Source organism: Pipistrellus kuhlii, unplaced genomic scaffold (assembly GCF_014108245.1).
Source record: "Pipistrellus kuhlii isolate mPipKuh1 unplaced genomic scaffold, mPipKuh1.p scaffold_m20_p_34, whole genome shotgun sequence".
Classification (NCBI taxonomy): Eukaryota; Metazoa; Chordata; class Mammalia; order Chiroptera; family Vespertilionidae; genus Pipistrellus; species Pipistrellus kuhlii.
The window spans coordinates 712,473-737,057 of NW_023425534.1; the positions used below are offsets into that span (position 1 = coordinate 712,473).

The window sequence follows — 24,585 nt, forward strand, 5'->3', positions numbered from 1 at the left end:
CCTGCACATTTCCTACTGGGGATGTGCACACAACCAAGGTCCATGCCCTTGACCGGAATCGAACCTGGGAGCCTTCAGTCTGCAGGCCGATGCTCTATCCACTGAGCCAAACTGATTAGGGCTCCACTCTGGCTTTAATCAGACTATAAAATAGAGCGTTGGCTTGCATGCTGGGTCTTTTGTGTCCTCCTCCAGGCACGGGAGATCCACCGAGCCCCAGCTGTATTCTCTTTTCTGTCTTTTCTTCAATCCTTCACTGCCCCTCCTCAGGTTTACCCTAGTCTGTGCTGGTGGGGCACATGTGGCACCAATGTGGGGCCTGAGTACAGGGCCACTGCAACTGCAAGGTGAAAGGACGCTCCAGTGAAGCACGTGTAGAAAGCAAAACGTAAGGAGAGAAGTTTAGTAGCAGCTAGGTGTAAAACATGGGAAACTAAGACTGTCCAAATCTGAGGACTATAAAGAAAAGTCAGACCCTCCAGAAGGAAATCCAACAGCACCAGCCTCGCATTGACAATATCTTCACATCGACAGCATCTTTATATATATATATATATATATATATATATATATATATATATATATATATATATATATATTTTTTTTTTTTTTTAACAGAGAGGAAGGGAGAGGGATAGAGAGCCAGAAACATCAATGAGAGAGAAACATCAATCAGCTGCATCCTGCACACCTTCTACTGGATATGTGCCTGCAACCAAGGTACATGCTCTAGACTGGAATCGAACCTGGGACCTTTCAGTCTGCAGGCAGACGCTCCATCCACTGAGCCAAACCAGCCAGGGCTCGACAGCATCTTTGAGAGGAGCCAGAGCATCGTCACCGACAGCAGCAGTCGAGACCATCTCACAGAGGCTCGCCGACCTGCAGAGCTGTGGGGTCTCCTCATTGAGGAGATGGAAAAACGGCACCGGTGGCTGGAGAAGGTCCTTGTCCCTCGGTTCCGTTCAAAAGACTGAGAGTTGCCCCGGTGCTGGCGATGTGGAAGAAGACAGCGCAGACTACGCAGGGGACCAAGGGGCTGACTAGCTTTGGTGAGCTGCCCGTCTTCTGTAAAGTCTTGCCAAGTCCAAGGAATGTAAACATACAGCAGCAGCAAAAGAAACTTTCATTTTGTAGCTAAAAATGTTAACATGTCTGTAGTTTTATTTCGCTCTTATTGCTATTTTGCATTGGTATTGTTTTGTTATCGTTTTAACAGCCAGAGTTTTGTTCTTGATATTCAAGTTTTTAAAATGTGAAACATGTCTGTAGTTTGATTTCTCTCTTTTTGCTGTGTTGCTTTAGCATTGTTTTGTTATTGTTTTACACTTGATCTTAGCCAAAAGGCCGAGAAGCAATGTTTTGTTATTGTTTTAATAGTTATGTTCAAGTTTAAAAACAATAGTCAAGTTATTGTGCTAGCTTAAAAACCAAGGAAAAGTGGGAGATGTCGGGAGCAGCATGAAGCTGAGAGTGTTTGGGGAGAGACTAGCCTATGAGCAAGTTCCATTTCTCATCTGCATTCATCCATTGATTCTCTTCTCTGAACAACACCACTGCACTGAAGGAAGCAGTGCCCTCATTTATCATTCATTCACTCATCCATTCATCCATTCACTGAGCCATTCATTCATTCATCCATCCACTCACTCACTCATTCATCCATCCATCCCCTCATTGATTCCTTCACTCATTCATTCCTTCATGCATCCACTCCCTCCCTCATTCATCTATTCACCCATTCATTCATTTACTCATCCACTCACCTATCCATCCATCCATACATACATACATACATTTACTCACTAATTCACTTTTCCATTCATTCACTCTCTCATTCCTTCATCCTTCCATTCACTCACCCTATCATTCACTTACCCATCCATCCACCCATCCATTCATCCATTATGCACTCTTGATATCATGATGGCCTCAGCGTTTTCTATTTCATTCGCTGGGATCTAACCCATGAATCCCATTGATTCTGGTGCTAAGATTGTCCCAGGTTTTTGCAGAGGGTCCCTTTAAGGGCCTCCTGCATTCCCGTGTCACGTGTCCATCATTCCGTGGGCCTTCCATGATCGCTGGCCCAGCAGGATGTTCCAGGCACATCTGGGGCCACCCTGCCCCACCCAGCACCAGGCATTTTGCTCCCAACAGCCTGGGTGTCTGCGGAGAACGGTGTTTGCAAAGAACCTTAATGGGCTGGGGGCGCGCACTGCCACGGGGTAATCACACCCACGCTCCACACACACGTGTGCGTGAGAGGTCAGCACGGCTGGAGGACCAGAGTGCAGGGAGCGCCAGGCCCTCCCAGAGGCCCATTCCTAGCCACAGGCACATGTGCCCCAGCAGTGCTCAGTGCCCCGGGGACGTGGATGCTCCCAGGGCGGGGGGCCCGGGCGGGGATGTGCCTCACAGACCTCCGGAGGCGGCCGGGGGGCCTCTCAGGCGGTGTTGGCAGCCAGAACCCACTGCACAGAGGGAGGCCCGTGAGGCCGGACTCCCATAAACGGGGAGGGGAGCCTCCTCCCAGGGCAGAGGGCGTTGCCTGGGGAGGTCCGGGGGCCCTCCCCGCCGCCACACACACACACCCCCCGCGCAGGCGGGATGGCGGTGGGTGAGACGGACCAGGATCAGGATCTGAGCTGTTCTCCACGCAAACTGTGTTCCCCCACAAACTGCTCTTTAGGGGAGGCCTCAGTCAGCGAGCCTTCTTCTCAGACCATCGCACACACTGCTGCGGATTTTATTTTTTTTACTGTATTTTATTTTTATTTAAAAAATACATGTTATTGATTTTTTTTACAGAGAGGAAGGGAGAGGAATAGAGAGCTAGAAACATCGACGAGAGAAAAACATCCATCAGCTGCCTCCTGCACGCCCCACACTGGGGATGTGCCCGCAACCAAGGCACATGCCCTTGACCGGAATCGAACCTGGGACCCTTGAGTCCGCAGGCCGATGCTCTATCCACTGAGCCACACTGGCCGGGGCTGCTGCGGACTTTGAATCCGCACTTTTCTGCTCAAACTGCTGAGGCAGTGTCACAGCCGCGACCGGAAGGGAAACCCCGGATGAGAGAGACGCCCTCGAAGGCAGGTTCAGAGCCTCGGCCCCCGGTGGCCTCGGAGTGACCCCAGCCCGCGGGGAGGGGGGCGAGGCCGGCGTGTCCGGCCGGAGGACGTGCGTGTCTCCGCCTTTTAACCGTCTTCTCTCCTCCCGCTTCCGTCCCGGAGCCCGCGCGGGGCGGGCGGGCAGAGGGGCGGGGTGGGGGGGGGGGGCGCTCCCTTCCTTTCCCCTCCGCCTGTCATCCTCCCTCCGCCCCTTTCCCCTCCCCCCCCTCATCCTCCCTCCTCCCGTCATCCTCCCTCCGCCCCTTTCCCCTCCCCCTGTCATCCTCCCTCCGCCCCTTTCCCCTCCCCCTGTCATCTCCCTCCGCCCCTTTCCCCTCCCCCCGTCATCCTCCCTCCGCCCTTTTCCCCTCCCCCTGTCATCCTCCCTCCGCCCCTTTCCCCTCCCCCCGTCATCCTCCCTCCGCCCCTTTCCCCTCCCCCTGTCATCCTCCCTCCGCCCCTTTCCCCTCCCCCTGTCATCCTCCCTCCGCCCTTTTCCCCTCCCCCTGTCATCCTCCCTCCGCCCCTTTCCCCTCCCCCCGTCATCCTCCCTCCGCCCCTTTCCCCTCCCCCCGTCATCCTCCCTCCGCCCCTTTCCCCTCCCCCCGTCATCCTCCCTCCGCCCCTTTCCCCTCCCCCTGTCATCCTCCCTCCGCTCCTGTCCCCTCCCCCCTGTCATCCTCCCTCCGCCCCTTTCCCCTCCCCCCGTCATCCTCCCTTCGCCCCTTTCCCCTCCCCCTGTCATCCTCCCTCCGCCCCTTCCCCTCCCCCCTGTCATCCTCCCTCCGCCCCTTTCCCCTCCCCCTGTCATCCTCCCTCCGCCCCTTCCCCCTCCGCCCCTTTCCCCTCCCCCCTGTCATCCTCCCTCCGCCCCTTTCCCCTCCCCCCGTCATCCTCCCTCCACCCCTTTCCCCTCCCCCCGTCATCCTCCCTCCCCCTGTCATCTCCCTCCGCCCCTTTCCCCTCCCCCCCGTCATCCTCCCTCCGCTCCACCCGCCCCGAGGCCAGGCCCCCGCCCGCCCCGGCCCCCCCACCTACACCCCCGCCCGCCCCGCCCCCGTTCCGCCCCGCCCCTCCGCTTCCCCGGGCCCCCGCGCCCCGCGCCCCGCACCTCGCGCCCGGGGTCCGGCCGCCCCAGGTCCCTGGGCGCTCTGCGCAGGCGCACCCTCCCCGCCCAGCACCGGGGGGCGGGGCACCGGCGAACCCGGGACTGTGTGCGCTGGAGCAGCCCCGGGGCGGGGCGGGGCGGGGCGGCTGGGGGCGGGGCTGCCCGCAGAGGGGCCTCCGGGTCCCCAGGGACCAGCCTGGGGTGCGCCTCCCGGGCGTGTGGCCGAGCCCTGCCCGCTGGAGACTCTAGACCAGGGCAGCCCCCTCCCCCCGCCCCCGCTGCCCCCCCCCGCCCCGGCTGCCCGCACCCCCTGTCCCCCGCTGCCCGCCCCCCCTGTTCCCCGCTGCCCGCACCCCCTGTCCCCCGCTGCCCGCCCCCCCTGTTCCCCGCTGCCCGCACCCCCTGTCTCCCGCTGCCCGCACCCCCTGTCCCCCGGCTGCCCCCCCCCCCCGCCCCGGCTGCCCGCACCCCCTGTCCCCCGCTGCCCGCCCCCCCTGTCCCCCGCTGCCCGCACCCCCTGTCCCCCGCTGCCCGTCCCCCCGCCCCCGCTGCCCGCCCCCCTTATCCCCCGCTGCCTGCCCCCCGCCCCCAATGCCCCCCTCCCAACCTGGCTGCCCGCCCCCCCTGTCCCCCGCTGCCTGTCCCCCCGCCCCCGCTGCCCGCCCCCCCTGTCCCCCTGCTGCCCGCCCCCCCTGTCCCCCGCTGCCCGCCCCCCTGTCCCCAGCTGCCCGCCCCCCCTGTCCCCCGCTGCCCGCACCCTCTGTCCCCCGCTGCCCGCCCCCTCCCCCCGCTGCCCGCCCCTACCCCCGGCTGCCCGCCCCTCCCCCCCGGCTATGCGCTGTGGACAGTGTGTCCCCTGGTGATCTGACCTGAACTCAGATCCGAAGTCTTTACCGTGTGTGTCTTCTACCCTGCCCCTCTCCGGTGCTGCCCGCCACCCCCTCCCGTCCCCCCTGTACCTCCCCCTCCCTCTCAGGTGCTGCCCGCCACCCCCTCCCGTCCCCCCTGTACCTCCCCCTCCCTCTCAGGTGCTGCCCGCCACCCCCGCCCGTCCCCCCTGGACCCCCTCCCTCTCAGGTGCTGCCCGCCACCCCCGCCCGTCCCCCCTGGACCCCCTCCCTCTCCGGTGCTGCCCGCCACCCCCGCCCTCTCAGGTGCTGCCCGCCACCCCCTCCCGTCCCCCCTGTACCTCCCCCTCCCTCTCCGGTGCTGCCCGCCACCCCCTCCCGTCCCCCCTGTACCTCCCCCTCCCTCTCAGGTGCCGCCCGCCACCCCCGCCCATCCCCCCTGGACCCCCTCCCTCTTCCGTGCTGCCCTCCACCCCCGCCCCCCCCTGGACCCGCCCAGTCCAGGGGGTCCTGCTCCGCCCTCACACCTGCCACCTCAGGGCCCCAGCCCGGCCCCTCACAGCGGGCCCCCTCCACAGCCCTCCTCTGGGGTCACCCAGGATGCCGGGGTCCCCCCCACCCCGGGGCTCTGGGGACTGAGGGGTTCAGGCCCAGATGACTGTCCCTGTGGCTCCCCTGTACCCCTGGTCTGGGCCTCAGTGAGCCCCCAGCTGCTGGGTTCTCCCCCCAAAAAAGAGCTCAGGGCAGGGGAGGGGTCCTGGTGCTTTAACTCTCCACCGGCTTCCGGCCCACCGAACCCAAATCCACCTTCTGGGCTGGGGCCTCTCCGCCTCCGACCTCGGCGCCCAGCGCCCAGCACCCAGGGCCACCATCCGGGCACTGACCGCTGCCTGACCCCCCGCTGTCTCCTCCCCGGCCCCGCTGCCGAGGCCACGGGGGCACCCGAGGCGGACCGAGGCGGGAGGGGTGCGGGGCGGCACCCAGGGTCCCACACCCGCGGCGGGAGAGACAGACAGGCAGGCGGCCGGACAGACAGGCAGGCAGGCAGGGACAGATTCTCTGAAGCGTTTACTTCGCTGAAGCCTGAAGCTGGTGGCCCCGAGGAGGCGGAGCGGGCAGAGGCGGGCGCAGGCGGCGCGGGGCGGGGTGGGGCGCGGGGCACGGCTCCCCGGGTAGAGTCCCGCCAGCGCCGGATTCCCTCCCCTGGAGCCACAGAGTCCCGCCGGCTCGGGGTTCGGCTCCAGAGAGTCTCCCCGGCGTGGGGTTCGGCTCCCGGGGCCCAGAGTCCCGCCGGCTCGGGGTTCGGCGCCCCGGGCCCAGAGTCCGGCCGGCTCAGGGTTCGGCTCCACAAGAGTACCGCCGGCTCGGGGTTCGACTCCCGGGGCCCAGAGTCCCTCCGGCGGGGGGTTCGGCTCCTCGGGCTCAGAGTCCCGCCGGCTCAGGGTTCGGCTCCACAGAGTCCCGCCGGCTCGAGGTTCGGCTCCCCGGGCCCAGAGTCCCGCGGCCCGGGTCCGGCCCGGAGCCACGCAGGCCCCGCCGCAGCGGCTCGGAGCCGGGGCGCCTCGGAGGAGGGAGGGCGGCGCGGTGGCTCGGCCGGGGCTACCAGACGCGGCAGCGCACCCGCGGGTGCATGGGGCTGCCCTGGGCGCAGCGGAAGGCGTCCGAGAAGGCGGCCAGGTTCTGCAGCGAGCCCAGCACCCTGCGGGCAGATGGGCCTGAGGCGGGGGGCGCGGGGGGCGCGGGGCGGTACGGGGGCGCAGGGATCGCGGGGGCGCGGGGGGGGTACAGGGGCGCGGGGGGCGGGGATCGCGGGGGCGCGGGGGGGGGTACAGGGGCGCGGGGGGCGGGGATCGCGGGGGCGCGGTACGGGGGGCTGGGGGCACGGGGGACGGGGATCGCGGGGGCGCGGGGGGGGGTACAGGGGCGCGGGGGGCGGGGATCGCGGGGGCGCGGTACGGGGGGCTGGGGGCACGGGGGGCGGGGGGCGCGGGGCTCGGGGTGACTTGCCTGTACTTGAGGGGGCTGTGGACGTCCGTCTTGATGGACTGCACCGCGAACTCGGGCTTGTAGGAGCCGCACCACACCTGCGAGGTGGGGGCGTGGCTGCGGGCGGGGCCGGGGCGGGGCCCAGGGCGGGGCGGGCCCAGGGGAGGAGCCTTGGTGGGCGTGGTTGTGGTTGGGGCGGGGCCAGGGGCGGGGCCGGGGGTAAGGGGGCATCAGAGCAGACACCAGAGGGGAAAGGCCAGGCCTGGGCCTGGAGGGGAGGGAGGTGGCCCCAGGGAGTCCGGGGAGGGGGCGCCAGCAGGCCCCCCTCCTCCGCTTCACTGACTCCTCCTCCTCCCGCCCCCTCCCTTCTTCCTCTCCCTTCTGGTTCCCCCTAGCCTGCCTGCCCGGCCCCTGGAGGCACCCGCAGCAGGGTCTGCGGAGACAGGGGTGGGGGTTTGAGAGGGTGGGGGGGTGGGGGGACACTAGGGGGGTTGAGGGGGAAGGGTTGGAGGGGGTGGGGGGGTGGGGCAGGTGGCGGGTCGGCCCACCTGAGCATAGTTGAGGAAGAAGATCTGGTCGAAGGTCAGGTCCAGGCCTGGCAGCTGCTGGTCCCGGCCGCCCTCCGCTCTCCACTTGAGGTAAGCCTGCGGGCACCGACCGGGCGCTGGCCCCAGGCCAGGCCTGCCCCCCGCTCCCCCCCCCCCGCCCCTAGAATGAGCTCCTGACCAGGGTGGGGCTGTGGGTAGGGCCGGCCGTGACCTCACTGTCCTACCTGGAGACGGACAGTGGCCACCCGAGGGCAGAGGCCTCGGCTAAGGTCAAGGTGACTGGTGGGCAGAGCCGGCAGGGCACCGCTCTCCGAGCCGATGGCAAAGGGGGCGGGGGTACACCCGGCTGGGCAGGGGCACCCTGTCACTCTGAGGGCCCACCTTGTATGCCTGCCGCACCCCTCCGTTGTCGGCGATGTTCTCCCCGAGCGTGCTGAACCCGTTCACCTGCAGCAGGGACAGGACTGGGCGGGCAGCTCCCTCCCTTCCCAGGGGGCTGGATGGGTCCCCCCTCCCCGTGAGGTCCCCACCCGGGGCCCTGACCCCACCCCGGGCCCTGTCCCACCCCGGGCCCTGTTCCTATTCCTAAGCTCTGTCCCCACCCCGGGCCCTGACCCCACCCCAGACTCTGTCCCCACCCGGGCCCGTCCCCACCCTGGGCCCTGTCCCCACCCCAGACTCTCCCCACCCCGGGCCCTGTCCCCACTCCTAAGCTCTGTCCCCCCCCCCCCCCCGGGCCTGTCCCCACCCCGGGCCCGTCCCCACCCGGGCCCTGTCCCACCCCGGACCCTGTCCCACCCCGGGCCCTGTCCCCCCCCCAGACTCTCCCCACCCCAGGCCCTGTCCCCACTCCTAAGCTCTGTCCCCCCCGGGCCTGTCCCCACCCGGGCCCGTCCCCAGCCGCCGGGCTCACGTGCTCCTGCTCGGCCAGGTCCCAGGAGAAGTTCCCGTACTGGCGCACCATGCACTCGGACTGCTCCTGGAAGTGCTGGGCCGAGAAGTTGCTCCACCAGTCCTGCATGTTGCCCTCCTTGTCAAAGTTCCGGCCTGGGGGCAGAGGGGTGGTGAGCCCTCCTGCCTGCCCTCCCGGGACCCTGTCTGAGCTCGGAGTGCACAGAGAGAGCTCTGCTCCGGAGAGACAGGGCTGGGGCCTCCACACCACCTCCGACCCCACCCCGATGTCAGCCCCGTCAGGGTGGGTGTGTCCTGGGACGCGGGGCTGCCTCGGAAGGTGCCCAAGGTCAAGCTCGGGGTGAAGAGCCTCCTGGGTGGCAGCTGCAGCCCCCGGCCTGGCCACAGGCCCCAGGCCAGGCGGGGCGCCCGGGGCGGGAAGTCAGGGTGTTGGGTCAGCCTGGCCGGAGGCTGCTGGCCGCCTGGGGGGACCCCGGCTGTAGGCCAGCGCTGGAGTTCCCAGGTGCCCGGGCTTTGGCTTCTGGGGTCACAGGCCCAGGAGGGGCGGGGCCGGCTCACGGGGTGCAGGCAGGATCTGGCCCTGGAGCCCTGAGCCCTCTTCCTCCCTCTGCCCGCCCAGCCTGCCATTCAAGACCTGCTCCGCCCCCAGAGCTCCTTGGGGACCTGGCTTGGTGTCCCCCCAACACAAAGGGGCTGGGTGGACAGCCCGGGCTGAGGGGGAGGGGGTGTGACTTCGGGTGCACTCTGACCCGGAGCCCCACCGTTGTCGTCAAAGCCGTGGGTGATCTCGTGTCCGATCACCATGCCGATGCCGCCGAAGTTCAAGGCCTGCGGCTGGTCCTGGCTGAAGAAGGGGGGCTGCAGGATGCCCGCGGGGAACACTGCGGGGCAGCGCTGTGGTGAGCTCGCTGCGCCCCCTTCCCGGTCCTGCCTGTAGTCCCCCCGGGAGGACGAGGTGGGGACCCCCCTTTACAGGCCGAGGCTCGGGGCCCAGGGGCAGGGGAGGGTGCGGCAGGCCAGCGCCCCGAGTCCGGGTTCTCGGCACCGTTCATGCTCCTTCCGGCAAAGAGCCGGCTGCCCGCCCTCGGAGAGCCCTGGGGTGGGTGACGGGTGGGTCCCTGCGGTGGAGATGGTGCCCTCTCCCCCTTAGAGAACGGCAGGGAGCCCAGGAGGAGGGGCAGAGCGGGGCGGGGTGGGGTGGGGGCCTACCGATCTGGTTCCGGTTGGGCGAGTAGAAGGCGTTGACCACCGCGGCCCCGATGAGCCAGCTGCGGAGTGAGCTGGTCACGCGTGGTCCTGCCTCCTGGGACCTCCCTCCAGGCACCCTAGGCCCAAGCCACCGGCCAAGAGGGACCAGCACTGCCAGCAGCCAGGCTGGGGGCCGGGCCACTCGGACACCTGGCTCCTCTCAGGGCCTGCTCCCCCAAAGCAGGGCGGCTCTGAACTGGACCCACTGCCTCCCCCAGCTGGCCCCATGTCTGGCCCGGCCTAGTGCTGTCCCCCCTTACAGCCCCTCCTCCCTCTTGTTGTCCCCCCTCACCTGCCCCCCCAGTTAGTCCCCTCACAGGCCCCGCCCCCATGTTGTCCCCCCTCACAGGCCCCTCCCCCCAGTGCTGTCCCCCCTCACAGGCCCAGCCCCCAGTGCTGTCTCCCCTCAAGGCCCCGCCCCCATGTTGTCCCCCCTCACAGTCCCCTCCCCTAGTGCTGTCCACTCTCACAGGCCCCGCCCCCCAGTTCTGTCCCCCCTCTCAGGCCCCGCCCCCATGCTGTCCCCCCTCACAGGCCCCGCCCCCAGTGCTGCCCCCTCACAGGCCCTGCCCCCCTGCTGTCCCCCCTCACAGGCCCTGCCCCCCTGCTGTCCCCCCTCACAGGCCCTGCCCCCCTGCTGTCCCCCCTCACAGGCCCCGCCCCCAGTGGTGCCCCCCTCAAGGCCCCACCCCCTGCTGTCCCCCTCACAGGCCCCGCCCCCAGTGGTGCCCCCTCACAGGCCCTGCCCCCTGCTGTCCCCTCACAGGCCCTGCCCCCTGCTGTCCCCCTCACTGGTCCCGCCCCCAGTGCTGTCCCCCTCACAGGCCCCGCCCCCAGTGCTGTTCCCCTCACAGGCCCCGCCCCCCGTGCTGTTTCCCTCACAGGCCCCGCCCCCTGCTGTCCCCCTCACTGGTCCCGCCCCCAGTGCTGTCCCCCTCACAGGCCCCGCCCCCTGCTGTCCCCCTCACAGGCCCCGCCCCCAGTGCTGTCCCCCTCACAGGCCCCGCCCCCTTTGCTGTCTCCCCTGAAAGTGCCCCCCTGCTGTCCTCACTCACAGGTTCTGGTCCACCCTCTTGCGCAGCTTCCTGAGGCTCCTCTGGGCGCTGGCCTTGAGGTTCTGCAGGCCGTTCTCGAAGTACAGGTGCTCCGAGAAGTTGAGCTGCGGGGCCGGGGCTGTCACTGCCAGGGGCCGGGCAGGGGGTGTCCAGGGAGGTCAAGGGCGGCGGGACAGGTGGGGCAGAGGGCTGGGCGCAGACAGGGCTCACGAGGCGGGGGTGGGGCGCACATTGGAATACTCCTTGTCCAGGTGCTTGCTCCTCTCGTCCAGGATGTAGTCGGGGTACCCGATCTGCACCTTCATGCTCATGGCCTGGCGGGGAGGTCACCGACTCAGCCCCCGAGGGCGCGGAGGCGGCTCATGGGGGGACCCTGCAGGGCTGGGTCTGCATCTGACCCTCTGCCAGGGGGCTTGGGCAGGGGGGGCTGTGGGTGTCTCTGCTGCCCGCACCCTGGCCCAGGGGCTCCTGTGGGTCTTGGCATCACTTCTGGGCACCTGATCCCTGAGGCCTTGGCCTCCCCACCCACCCCAGGGTGCTGGGGGCCTCCCCACCCACCCCTGGGTGCTGGGGCCTCCCTACCCACCCACCCCCGGGTGCTGGTGGCCTCCCCACCCACCCCCGGGTGCTGGGGGCCTCCCCACCCACCCACCCCCGGGTGCTGGTGGTCTCCCCACCCACCCCCGGCTGCTGGTGGTCTCCCCACCCACCCCCGGGTGCTGGGGGCCTCCCCACCCACCCACCCACCCCCGGGTGCTGGGGGCCTCCCAGGCATGGCTGCCCGTCTTGCCCCTGCCCACAGCCCTCCTGAGCAGCCGCCCGGCCTGGCTGAGGGAGTGGAAGGAGCTGGCCCTGGGGTCACGGGGTCACAGCGGGCCCTGCGGCCCCCACCTTCTCTTGGGCCTTCTTCTTGGAGGCCTCATCCATCCAGCTCAGCTCGTCCAGCGTCTCCACGAACACGGCCCGCACCTTGTCGATGAGCTCGCCGACCTGCAGCCCCCGCGCCCGGTGACGCCTGGGCTCCGGCCGGCCGCGCCCCGCAGTGCGCCCCGCAGTGCGCCCCGCAGTGCGCCCCGCAGTGCGGCTGCTCCGGGCGCGGAGGGGGCTGGGGGCTGGCCGCCTGGGGCAGGGTCTCTGCAGCGGTGCCTGGTCGAGGGGACCAGGGCCCCCACCCCGGACACACTCAAACCCCGACCCGTCCCGGGCAGCCTGCAGTGCTGTCCGCTCCTCACAGGTCCTGCCCCAGTGCTGTGCCCCCTCACGGGCTCCGCCCCAGCCGCGGGCCCCCTGCCTCCCTCCGCGGGCACCTGTGAGCGTGTGCCTCCCGCCGCCTCCCGCACACACCACACTGCGGGCCACGGGCTCCTCCGGGCGAGTCCAGAGCCAGGCGGTGGCGTGGACCTGCCCCGATCACCGTGCGCCCCCGAGCCCGGCCTCGGGAGCCCAGCACCCACCACGCTCTTGCTGTCTCTGGGGAAGGCCTTCCGGACGTACAGGGCGCCCGCCGCGCCCTCCATGTTGCTGTTGACGTAGCTGACGCACTCCCGCCAGCGCACCTCCTCTGTGGTCTTGCCGTACAGCACCTGGCGGTCATTCGTTCACTCATTCATTCATTCATTTATGCATTCACTTAGACATTCACTCACTCACTTAGTCACCCATCCACTCACTTAATCATTCATTTACTCACGTAACATTCATTCACTCGCTTAGCCATCCATTCATTCACTTATTCACTTAGTCATTCATTTACTCAGTCATTCACTTATTCATTCATTCAGTTATCCATTCATTCATTCACTCACTTATCCATTCATTCATTATCCATTCATTCACTCACTTGTCCATTCATTCATTTATTCACAGTCATTCACTCATTCATTCTTTCACTTACCCATTGATTCACTTATTCATTCACTCACTGTCATTCATTTTCCCATGGCATTTACCAACGTGTGCTTCCCCCTCCTCAGCTTTAGAGAGCCCAGGGTTGAGGGAGGCCAGGGAATGAACTCAGAGACCTACCTTTGAGTGCTCGGCACGGGTGTGGGGAGGGTCGAGTGTGCCGTTTGCCGGGGGTTCCACCCAGGCAGGGAGCTGGGGGATGGAGGGGCCCTTCCCAGCCCCAGCTCCTCATTTCCTGTGCTTGCCTCCCGGGCCTCCTCGATGGCTGTGACCCCATGACCTCAGTGCTCGTCCCCCGCCCTCTCCCTGCAGGACTGAAGGAATGAGGCTTGGCTCAGGCCGGGGCGGAGCTACTGGTGCCGGTCACACACCTTGTGGTACTTCGCACGGGCGTCCTTGAACCGCTGGCTCAGGCTGCTAATGCGATCCTGCACCAGGCGCCAGACCAGGTAGTTCTGTATGGTCCTGGGGGGGACAGAGGGCGGGCAGAGGGCGGAGGGACAGGTGAGGGGAGTCTGCATGGTCCTGGGGGCGGGCAGAGGGTAGGCAGAGGGCGGAGGGACAGGTGAGGGGCGTCTGCATGGTCCTGGGGGCGGGCAGAGGGCGGGCAGAGGGCGGAGGGACAGGTGAGGGGAGTCTGCATGGTCCTGGGGGCGGGCAGAGGGTGGGCAGAGGGCGGAGGGACAGGTGAGGGGAGTCTGCATGGTCCTAGGGGTGGGCAGGGGCGGGGCAGAGGGTGGACGGACAGGTGAGGATGTGCTGGGGAAGGATGCTGGTTCTGGGTCTTTGGCTGCCAGGTTCTCTCGGAGAGGGAGCTCAGGGCCGGGGAGCAGCCTCTGAGGCGGAGCTCAGGGCCGGGGAGCAGCCTCTGAGGCGGAGCTCAGGGCCGGGGAGCAGCCTCTGAGGCGGGGCTCAGGGCCGGGGAGCAGCCTCTGAGGCGGGGCTCAGGGCCGGGGAGCAGCCTCTGAGGCGGAGCTCAGGGCCGGGGAGCAGCCTCTGAGGCGGGGCTCAGGGCCGGGGAGCAGCCTCTGAGGCGGAGCTCAGGGCCGGGGAGCAGCCTCTGAGGCAGGGCCTGAGACATGGAGACGTGCTCGGAATGGAAACCACTACCCTGGGTGCAGCCTGTGGGCTCTGGACGCTTGAGATGCCTCCAGGAGGGGTCTAATCCCTAGCAGATGGCTCCCCTGGCCGTTAGCATTCACACCCCCACCCCCACCGCGTCCCTCAGGCTCCTGAGAAGAGGAGCCGTGGGGAGCTGGCAGAGCAGGGCAAAGGTGCAGAGGCAGCCGGGGCCTCCCAGGCCTCCCCCAGCCTCCCCCAGCCTCTCCCCGGGCCTCCCAGGCCTCCCTGGGCCTCCCCTGGCCTCCCCCGGCCTCCCAGGCCTCCCCTGGCCTCCCCAGGCCTTCCAGGCCTCCCCCGGCCGCACCTGTCGGAGAAGCTGTCGATGACGCTGTCCAGCCTCTGCAGGTAGGGGACGCCGTAGACCACCACCTCCTCGTCCGGCAGCAGCTGGATTTGGACGGAAGACAGCACGGACTGAATGAAGAGCGTCCAGTTGAATCCCTGGGGGGGGGGGGGGGAGTGTTTCTGAGGCTTAAACGAAGGCAGGATGTGTGGAGGGGAGGCTGGCCCCTCGGCCTCCCGCCAAGGCAGGCACCACACGGTCCCTCGGCCCCGCCCCCCGCCCTCCTCCACCCCTGCCTGCCCCCCCCCCCTTTACCTTCAGGCCGAACCTGCCCTGGAGCTCGGTCACCGGCATCCGGTGGTACAGCGCGGTCACGTCGTGCCTCTCCTCCTGGGGGGCCGTGGCCTGCGGGGGGGCGGGCGGCAGTGACGAGGGGTGGTGGCCGGGGCCCGGGGCCCTCCCGCCCGCGGCCTGGCTCACGTTGGCCAGCTGGGTCTCCAGCCGCAGCACCTGGGCCATGTCCTCCTGCACCTGGCGGCCGTCCCCGGGCAGGCTCATGTCCGCCCGCAGCATGGAGGCCACCGACACCATGAACTGCAGGTAGGCCTGGCGCACCTGCCGGCGGGGGACGGGCGGTCAGCCGGCGCCTGGCCCTCAGGGCTCTCTGTGCGGGGGCGGGGGCGGATGGGCCTATGGCGTGGAGCCGGCCGCCCTGTGCTTGCCCTGTGCTTGTCGGCCACCCTGGGCTGCAGGTCAGGCAGGTGGAAGCAGGGGGGGGGGGTAGGGATGGGGGACACTGCAGACTGTCATGCCCACCCGGTCAGGGGCTCAGCTGTCCCCCACCCAGCCACCCACCCAGGCCTCTGTGCCTCTGGGGCCTGGTCTTGGGCCCAGGCTCAGGCCAGGTGCGGCAGCAGGCAGCTCCGGCGGGTGCTCCCCTCTCCCTTCCTGCTGGGCACTTGGCCCTGAGCTTCCGAGGCCCCAGGGCCTGTCCAGGCTGCCGGCCGGCACCAGCAGGTGCGGGGGAGTCTGCGTGTGCGGGGCCGGGGCCGGGGTTGAGGGTTGCCCATGCTTCTCCACGGCGCCTTCCCCTGACCGTGCCCCCTCCCCTGCCCAGCCCGCACCCCCTGCCCTTCCTCCGGCCCCTGGCCCTGGCCCTGGCCCTGCCCCTGCCGTCCGTTTGGCTCCTCGGTTCCTCGGGGCACAGGAGCAGACTGGCCCGGAGCATCTGGTCTCCAGGTGCCCCACGCAGAGAGCCAGCCAGAGGGCTGCTGAGCCCGCGGAGCCTGTCCCCTAGGGGAGGGTTTGGGGACAGGCCCTGCGATGGTGTCAAAGCTGGTCCCGGCCCCAGGCTCCAGGCTCCTCCCCGAAGGTGCTCACGGGGCAGCTGGGGGGAGGAGGCAGGGGTCGGGGCGTCCAGGGAGGGCGGGGCGCCCGGCGGGCTCACCTTCTGGCTGTTGCCCGCCTGGAAGTAGTGCTCCCGGGACGGCATGCCCAGGGTGGGCTGGTCTATCTGGAGACACAGAGGGCGTGAGCCAGGCCGGGCGCCGCGCCCACAGCCCCAGAGCAGGCGATGTGGTGTGCGCGAGGCACGGTCCCGGCCTCCGGCCTGCCCCTCCCCCCGTACGCCCCTGTGCCCAGGCCGCGCCTGGCGCCCCCCGGCGCCCCCCCGCCCCCCGCCGTACATAGATGATGTGGCGGCTGGAGTTCTGGTCGTCGTTCCAGATGAAGAGGTCGATGAGCACACGCCGGTTGAACTGGGCGTTCATGGTGGCCAGCTGCCGCTCCAGCTCCCAGCGGCGGCCTGGGGGCGGGCAAGCGGGGGCCGCGGTCCCTGGGTCCTGGCCCAGCTCCGTGAGCACGGGGCACCCTGGCCTGGGGGGGCTGCGCAGCTCCCGTGTGGTCTCGGGGGTTGGGACATGGGGTACACTCCCCCACAGCCCACAGGGCTCAGGGCCCGGGCAGCAGTGTGGGGGGGCTGCCAGGGTGGGGGGCCCGAGCCCACACCGGAGCTGGGAGCTGGGAGCTGGGGTCCCCGGCCTGTGGGGGGCACTGTCTTTCCTCAGGGCCTGGAGGGATGCCTGCCCCCCTCGGAGCTGGAGGACCAGTCTGTGCAAGCCGCTGCAGGCCTTACCCACAGTGTCCGTCCACTCGTCCTCGTCCATGGCCACTGGCCAGCCGCCCACCCCCCCCAAGGCCTCCAGCAGCGGCTGGGAGTCTCGCTCCTCGATTATGCCTGGGAGGGACAGGGGGGGGGTGTCACTCGCCCGGACACTGGTGCGTGACACCGACCTCACACGGCCCCTCGGACAGCTGCACCCCAGCCCGCAGCCCAGCCCCCTCCCCCCGTCGACGGCAGCACAGGACCCAGAGGGCCTGGATGCAGAAGAGGGGACACGGGCACGGGGTGGGGGAGGTGACACGCACAGATGCCCCAGACAGCGGCGGAGGGCAGGCCACTGGCCCCCCGGCCTCCTCTCGCCTGAACAGAGTGTGGCCTGTGCTGGGGTCAGGGGTGAGGGTCCTGGGCAGCTGGCGGGCAGTCTGTGCCCCCTGGGGGCTGGGCACTCTGCCAGGCGGGGGCACAGCTCCCAGCCCTGGCCTGAGTCCCGAGTGGCACCCACTTCACCGGGCTGCGCTGCAGCACCAGGGGTCCAGCCCCCCACTCTCTCGGGTCCCTGCAGGACCCCCTGCCCTGCTCTCCCTCGTTCGTGCAGGCCCCCCCACGCACTCTCGTTCATGCAGGAGCGGTACAGCGTCTTCGCCTTCTGCACGGCGGGCCGGTCCCTGGCGGCCGCGTGCTCCAGCGCCCCTGTGGGCGGGAGGAGGCTGGCAGAGCCGGGGCGGCTGGCCTTTCCCGGGGACCCCTCTCCTGCCCTCCACGCCGGCCGGCCGGGCGCCGGGCGCACCTTTGAGCACCACCTCCAGCTGGTCCCGCAGGATGTCGAAGACGCTGTAGCGGGAGCTGGTCCCGGGCACCACGTGCCGCCGCAGCCAGCCCCCGCACGCGTGCTGGTAGAAGTCCTCGCACGGGTCCGCGGACCGGTCCATGTTCCTGAGGATCCTGGCGGCTGCTCGCCCGGGCGGGGGGGGGGGGGGGGGGGGGGGGAGGTGCAGCTGTGGCTGCCTGGGGGCTGTGCACCCCGGGGCGCTGCAGTCACCCTCTCTGAGCCTCCAAGCGGGGACTCAGCTTCTAGAACCACCACGTGACCTTGAACCCCGTGATCTCTCTGGTCCCATTCCCTTCTCCCGAGCTCCGGGAGCCAGCTGTCCGCGGGGGTGCTGGGCTGACACTGCAGGCTCACGGGGGGGGGGGGGGGACGGGTAAAGGGGGGGCTGGCTCTGCTCTGCCCCTGGAGGCCAGGTGTCCTCAGCATGGGAGGGGGGCTCTCACCCACCATGGGGGGGCAGACCCCGAGTGTGCAGGACAGTGGGCCCCGCTGACCTCTCAGAGGAGGTGGCCGGCTGGACCCCCCTCCCCGCCCTGGGCTCACAGGGTTCTGTCACTTGGCTGGGTCCTCGCGGGCAGCCCCACAGTGGGGACCCCTCCCGCTGGCTCATCTGCAGGTCTGAGCCCGCTCTAAGCTCAGTTCCTGGGGGAGCATTTGATGACGCTGTGGTTCGAGGCCCTGGGGCCCCGGGAGGCCAGGGCCTGGGCAGGGGCTTGTGGAGTGTGGGGGCCGGGGGGGGGGGTGAGGATGAGGACAGTCCCAGGCCTGTCCTGGGCCCTGGCACCATCACCGGCCCCAGCAGGGGCGGGGCTGTGGGAGTGAGGGCGGGGCTGTGGGAGGAAGGGGGTGGGGCTTCAGGGGCGGGGTTTGTGGGAAGGTGCGGGCTGTGGAGGCAGAGGCGGGGCTGTAGGGGTTGGGCTGTGAGAGGGGGCAGGACTGCGGGGCGGGGCTTAGGGGGTGGGGCTGTAGGGGTGGAACTGCGGGAGGGAGGGCGGTGGTTGTGGGATGGAGGGGGCGGATTGTGGAAAGGGGCGTGGCTATGGGAGGGAGAGGCGGGTTGTGGAAGGAGGCGGGTCTTGGAGGCGGGGCTGTGGGAAAAGGGCGGGGCTATGGGAGGGTCCTGGCTGTGGGAGGGGCGTGGCTGCTGGAGGCAGGGCTGTGGGAGGGCGGGCGGGGCTGAAGGGGCGGGGCTGTGGTAGGGGCGGGGCTGTAGGGGGCGGGACGTACCTGCTATCACGCAGCCGGGGCTGGTGCAGACCTTGTCCTCCTGGGGATCCTGGATGGCTGTGGGGAGGAGCACCTGAGCTGGGAGAGGCGGCGCACAGGAGGGACGGGCCGGCCTCCCTCCATCTCCAGCCCCACGGGCAGGCCGGCCAAGGGCTGAGGCAGCACAGGTCCTCCCGGGCCCAGGCCCGAGGCCTCAGGGAGGGTGTGCCTCCTGGGGTGGCCCCAGGGCTGGAGCCGGCCCTAAGCCCGGCTGCCCACCAGCTCCCCCTGGTCAGGGCCAGCTCCTCCAGGCAGCTCTGCACCCCCAAAGCCCCGCCCCCAGTGTCACGCCAGCGGGTGGTGTCAAGGGGCCGCTCCAGGTCTCTGGGGTAGGCCCAGGCCTCAGGGTAGCGCCCAGGCCCGGGGGCAGCCTGGTTCCTGGCAGCCCTGCCTCTGTCCTCTCCTCCCTGGGACTCGGGGTGTCAGGGCGGCCCTCCCCTGGCCGCACAGGGTGAGCCGCAGCCGGGCTCCCTGCCTTCTGCCTGGGGGAAGGCCAGGCTACCTCGGGGCCTCCGCTCTACAGCCGTCTTCTCTGTCCTGGAGGCCAGCCGGCCAGTGAGGAGCGGCGGCTGCTTCCCTGGGGAGAGACACGCTCAGCTCAGTCAGCCCCAGCCCCGGCCCCAGCCCCGGCCCCAGCCCCGGCCCCGGCTCCAGCATGGCCCCGGCTCCAGCCTGGCCCCGGCCCCGGCCCCGGCTCAGCTCCCTGCTGGGGCCCTGACCCCCTCCATGGGGGCTGGTCACCCTGGTCGGTGGTGGTGGTGGGGGAGGGGGACAGAGGTCCCTGGCAGAGACCCCCTGGTATTATGAGACGGTGGGGGGGGGGGGGCTGGGCAGGGAGGGCTCTCATTGGGGTGGGCTTCGCCGCTCCTCACTACCCGGGGGAGGTCAGGCCCCTGCATCCACGGCTGGGGGAGGGCGGGGGGCGGGTCAGCCTTGCTCCTGGGAGGCCTCTATGCCAGGTGTTTGCAGGCTGGGAGCTCCGGGGACGGGTCCTCAGGGCTCTGTGTGCCAGGGACCCTTCCTCCCCTCCCCCTGCCCCTGCCCTGGCCCTGCCCCTGGCCCTGCCACAGCCCCTGCCCCTGCCCCTGGCCCTGGCCCTGCCCCTACCTGTGGCCTTACCCCTGCCCCTGCCCCTGTTCCTGCCCCTGCTCCCTGCCCCGCCCTTGCTGGGCCCAGAGCCAGCCCTGCCCAGGGTGGACGTTGGCCCCAAGCTGGTGCAGGCGGGGCAGAGGGCGCTGGCTAGTGAGGGAACGTTCTAGCACAAAGGCCGTGCCCTGCTGCTGAGAGAGCCAAGCGTGCGTCTCCCACAGCCTCGCCTGATCCTCCGGGCCACCTGCAGGGGGCTCCCTGCTGCACCCGCCCCTCTGCTCCCTGCTCCGCACCCCCCCCCCCCCAACCTGTTTCCCAGGTGTGGCTGGCGCCCGGGCGGTGCATGCACATGAGGTCCCCCCCACCTCCCCCTTCCTGAGGGGGTGGGGGTCTTCAGCCCTGGCTCCCCCGCCCTCCCGCCGTCTAGCCAAACCCAGCGTGTCCGGTGTCCGCCTGTGACCTGGGCCTTCGGGGGCCGGGGTGGGGGTGAGATGGGGGTGGGGAGGAGGGGGGTAGGCGGCTGCAGCGGGTCCCCAGGGCCTTGGCAGCGCCGAGGTCCCAGCCTGGAGCTCGGGCTCCGCCTGCTGGGCCGGCTAGGAACTGCAGCGCGCGGTGCGGTGCGGTGCGGGGCGGTGCGGAGCGGGGAGGGGAAGGGACCCGAGGCGGAGCCAACAGAACCAGAACCACCAAGGTGGGGGGTGCGTGCGGGCAGAGCCTCCGCCAGGGCCGGCCCGCAGGGCAGTGCCCCCCCCCGGGGCCCGCAGGGGAGTGACCCCTCCCCGGGGCCCGCAGGGCAGTGACCCCCCCCCCGGGCCCCGCAGGGCAGTGCCCCCCCCCGGGCCCCGCAGGGCAGTGCCCCCCCCCCGGAGCCCGCAGGGCAGTGCCCCCCCTCACCCCCCCCGGGGCCCGCAGGGCAGTGCCCCCCCCTCCTGAGCCCACACTCCACCCGCAGCCCCGGGCAGACCCCGCCTGCCCCACGGGCGGGGTTGGCTCCCGGTGGGCGGTGCACAGACCCTCGGGGGCGCGGGGAGGAGCAGCCGCTGGGGCGCTGGGGGTTTGAGGGGATGGGGGGTTGGGGAGGGGCTGGGGGGCTGGGAGGGTTGGGGGGCTGGAGAGGTTAGGGGTTGGGGGGTGGGGGGTTGGGGCGATGGGGGGGTGGGGGCCCTGGGGAGGGGTTTGGGGGGGCGGGGACCGGCGCCCATTCACCTGGGCTGAGGGTGTGGAGCAGGCCCAGCGTCGCCAGCAGCAGCAGCAGCAGCAGCCCCGTGGCCAGGAAGCTGGGGCGCCGGCCCCAGGGCTCCCGCATCGCCGGGCCCTGCGGGGACAGGGCGCCGCCCATCAGCCCGGGCCAAGGGCAGGGGACGCGCCTGGAGCCCGGAGCCCGGAGCCCTGCCGGGGTGGCGGGCTGGGTGCTGGCGGGGAGCCGGGGCCGGGCTTTTCGGGGTGCTCGGCCCCTCTCTCCATTACCGAGTCCACGCGCCTGGGTGGGGGCTCTGAGCACCCGGGCAGCAGAGGGCCAGCCTCTGCTTGGGGAGGGGCCTCAGAACCCAGGGGCAGGGGGAGGTCGGGGACCAGCTCCACAGGGGGAGGTTGCGGGGGCCATGCAGGCCCAGGAGGCGGGGCCCGGTGCGGGTTGGGGGGCGGGGGCTGCAGTGGAGGCTGCCAGGGGCGCACTCACACCCACACCCACATACACATGTGAGCGTGCATGGGCTCCGTGTCCATGTAAGCACACGCACGTGTGTGTCTGCATGCGAGTCATGCACATGTGTATGAGTGAGTATACACAGGGGTTCCCTGTACATGGGTACATGTGTGAATGTGCATGTAAACCTGTGTACCTGCACGAGAGCATGCACAGGGCTCCGTGTACTGTGTGCTGTGAGGGTGCATGTGTATGCACATGCAGGTGTGTCAGGCACATGCGGGAAGTGTGCACCTGTGTGTGCATATGCGTGCAAGTCACTCACATGTGACTGTGTGTGAGCATGTGTGTGTGCATGTGAGTCGTGCACATGTGAGTGTGGGCATGTGAGCATGCGTGGCGTGCACACGTGCTGGGTGTGTGTGCCCCTCCGCTGCTGCACCTGCAGCACTGCTGGAAGCTGCTCGGCACATGGGAGCAGCTGTGCGGCCCTCGCTCAGGACAAGCTCACCCCTGAGGTGGTGCCCCCGCCTGCATGCCCCGAGGCTGAGGCCGCCCAGTGCCCCAGATTCCCGCCTGCCGCCCTACACCCCGCCCCAGGCCCTGCTCAGTCACCCCCAGCGGGGCCTCCGTGGGGTCTGCATTCACACAGTCAGCCCAGCACCCCCTGCACCCAGACCTTTTCTGTTTTACCTCCAGACAAACAGCCATGATTTCTGTCTGTTTCCCTCCCGTTGGGAACAGGCCAGGGCCGTTTCCCTGGTCCCCAGCCCTTAGCCTGACGCCCCCCGCCCCCCAGGCACCAGCCAGCACAGGGAGTGAGTGCACGTGAGGAAGGAAGGAAGGGACGGGTGGGTGGCTCGGCGTCTGTGCTCTGTCTGAGGCCAACCTGGACCAGTCCCTTCCTCCGGTGCGCATCCCCGCCATCTGCCCCGGAGCCCTCCCAGCAAGGGCGGGCGGGGCGGGACCGGGCTTCTGCTCCAGGGGCACAGGCCCTTACAGAAGGGAACTGTGCCCGGGAGCCCCAGGGCTGGGCGGGGCGCCCGGAGGGGTTCTCGGGGTGCTGCCCAGGACAGCTGGCCTGGCCGCCGGCAGGCCCTCCTCTCACTCACCTTCAGGTCACTCAGCGCGGCCGTCCCCCGCGGGCAGGTCGGAGGCTGGGCAGGTGGCCTGGAGTTTTGGGGGGCAGGGCGGGCGGAGGGGCTCCCAGGGGCTCCGCGAGGCCAGTGGCTCCGAGCTTCCGAGCCTCGTTTGTGATGCGGGGTCCCCAAGGCGCTGGCCCTCCGCTCCCTCAGCGGGTTCCGTCTGGCTTGGTGTGGGGGAGGGGCCAGTTCCCAGACCCAGGCTCCCTGCCCAGTGGGTGCCCCTTCCAGGCTTGTGGCCCTGACGCCCGAGCCCCTCTCCTTTGCTCCTGACCGCCCAGTCCAAAGGGCTGCGGGGCTGCTGGCAGAGAAGGCAGACCCTTCCTCGCTGCCACCTGGCCCAGGGTGCGAGGTCAGGGCCAGGGCACGGGCTGGTAGTGGGTGTGCCAGGCCCTGCTGGGCTCCTTTCCCCCGGAGGCCCAGTGCCAGGGAAGGTGGGGGCCCTGATGGTGATGGGAGTGGGCAGGGCTGTCCGGGGGACCTGAGGCTCAGACCCCAATTCCCAGGGGCCAGAGGGCCTGGCTGGGGCGGGGGCAGGCTTGGTGGGGGCCAGGGCTCTGGGCAGGCCTGGTCGGAGCCCAGCCCTCGCTGCTTCAGGCCTGATGGAGGTGGGTCTGGGTCTGGTGAACCTGAGCAGGGGCCGGGGAGGGGAGGACTAAAGAAGACATACAAGAGAATAAAGCTGGGTCTGGGTGGAGAGACAGAGTCACAGCCGGCAGGCCGAGTCTATTTTACAGTCAGATTTTCTGCCACGAGGCAAGGGAAGGTTGGTCAGGATGTTTACAAGGTTCTGGCGGGTTTTGAACCCACTCAGTTCCACGCACCGGAACTCTGTCGAGCTTTGTTTGGCAGCAACTGCTGCGCCTCCACAACCCACATCCTCAGCACCTGGGCCCACAGGTTCCGTCCATCAGGTCACACTACAACCTCAGCCTTTGGCTGTCATTGTGCTGGGAGGGCGCTGCCCGCCACGCTGGGACCTGCACGTGGCTTTGCCACAAGAGGACCTGTCCTCCCGTCAGTCCCAGGCTTGAACCTGTCCGAACGCTGAGGATCCACCCAGGTTCCCGTCATCCAGCACCAACTCGGCCCCAACAGCCGGACACGAGTCCCTCCCTTGAAGGTGTCAGTCAGGGGACAGCGAGGAGAGGGGTGCTCAGGAGACGCCTGTGAGGGAGCTGGGGTGCAGGCAGGAGGGTCGGGGTGACGAAGAGGCTGGGGCGTCACATCTGAACCCTACAGTCACTGCCTCCGGAATCCCAGTTAAAACCTGAACCCGCTTCCATAGTTAACGCCAACTCAGGAGCCATGCTTTTCATTGCCTGACTCGAGGCCGGCGCAGGAAATTTGTGCTTCCCTCAGCCCGGCCTGCACCCTCTCCAATCCAGGACCCTCGGGGGATGTCTGACTACCTCTCATAATCCAGGACTGCTGGCTCCTAACTGCTCACCTGCCTGGCTGATCGCCCCTAATCCCTCTGCCTGCCTGGCTGTTCGCCCCTAACTACTCCCCTACTGGCCTGGTCCCCCTGCTTCCCTGCTGGCCCGATCACCCCTAACCGCCTGCCTCGCCTGACACCCGGGGCCCAGGGCTTCCCTCCCTCTGGCCGGCCTCAGGCAGCCAGGCCCTGGGCCGGCCGCAGCTGCAGGGGAACACGGGCGGGCGGCTTCACTGGGCCAGAGGCCCTGGCGCCCAGCACTGCGGGGCGGGTGACTTGTCCCTTTCCCGCCAGCCTGGCTGGTCCCCGTTCCTCTCTCCCCAGTGCTGAGTGTGTGAGCTGTTAGGGAGTTACTGCGGCGTGACGACCACTTGCATGTTAGCTCTTCATTACATGGAAGGGACGCGAGGGGAAGGGGCAGCACTGCTGATCGGCGCGGAGGCCTCCTCGGTTGCTCGTGGCTGTGCCCCCGCATCGGCACAGCACCCCAACCAACTGGCCACCAGCCGGTGCTCACGCGCAGTTCTTCTTTCTCTTTTTAACACAATGGCGTGTTCCTTTTTTATTTAAAAGATGTTTTTATTGACTTCAGAGAAGGGAGAGGAAGAGACAGAAACATGGATGAGACATGGTCCTGCTGCCTCCTGCAGCCCCCACTGGGGATGGAGCCCAGGACCCGGGCGTGTGCCCTGACCCAGAATCAGGCTGCGGCCTCCTGGCTCACCTGAGCCCGCCCAGGCAGCAGTTCTTTCTGATTCTCGCTGTTTGGCTTCTGAGCCCTGGTGGTCCCGCTGAGGACACTCACTGACGCCAGGAGCGGTCCCTGTCACGGGCCCGAGCGAGGATGGGGGTGTGTGTGTGTCCGTGGGGAGGGGGCTGTCCGTGGTGGGCGCACGAGGCCAGCCGTCGGCAGCCCCAGGATG

General features: G+C 68.8%; 1 protein-coding gene across 1 annotated transcript; it reads right to left on the bottom strand.

The window, feature by feature from the left end:
• Window positions 1-6,089: 6,089 nt before the first annotated feature.
• Window positions 6,090-20,743, bottom strand: MMEL1 (membrane metalloendopeptidase like 1). The gene is made up of 23 exons (XM_045570491.1): window positions 20,644-20,743; window positions 18,851-18,925; window positions 18,310-18,366; window positions 17,041-17,202; window positions 16,863-16,943; window positions 16,266-16,367; window positions 15,817-15,935; window positions 15,579-15,644; window positions 14,612-14,746; window positions 14,447-14,536; window positions 14,153-14,289; window positions 13,098-13,191; window positions 12,276-12,404; window positions 11,713-11,811; window positions 11,052-11,135; window positions 10,822-10,925; window positions 9,728-9,786; window positions 9,280-9,399; window positions 8,520-8,653; window positions 7,988-8,053; window positions 7,607-7,702; window positions 7,080-7,156; window positions 6,090-6,771 (listed from the first exon to the last, which is right to left on the bottom strand). The coding sequence occupies exons 1-23, from the start codon at window positions 20,741-20,743 to the stop codon at window positions 6,672-6,674; spliced, it is 2,286 nt and encodes a 761-aa protein (XP_045426447.1). The 3' UTR covers window positions 6,090-6,671.
• Between the last annotated feature and the right edge of the window lie 3,842 nt (window positions 20,744-24,585).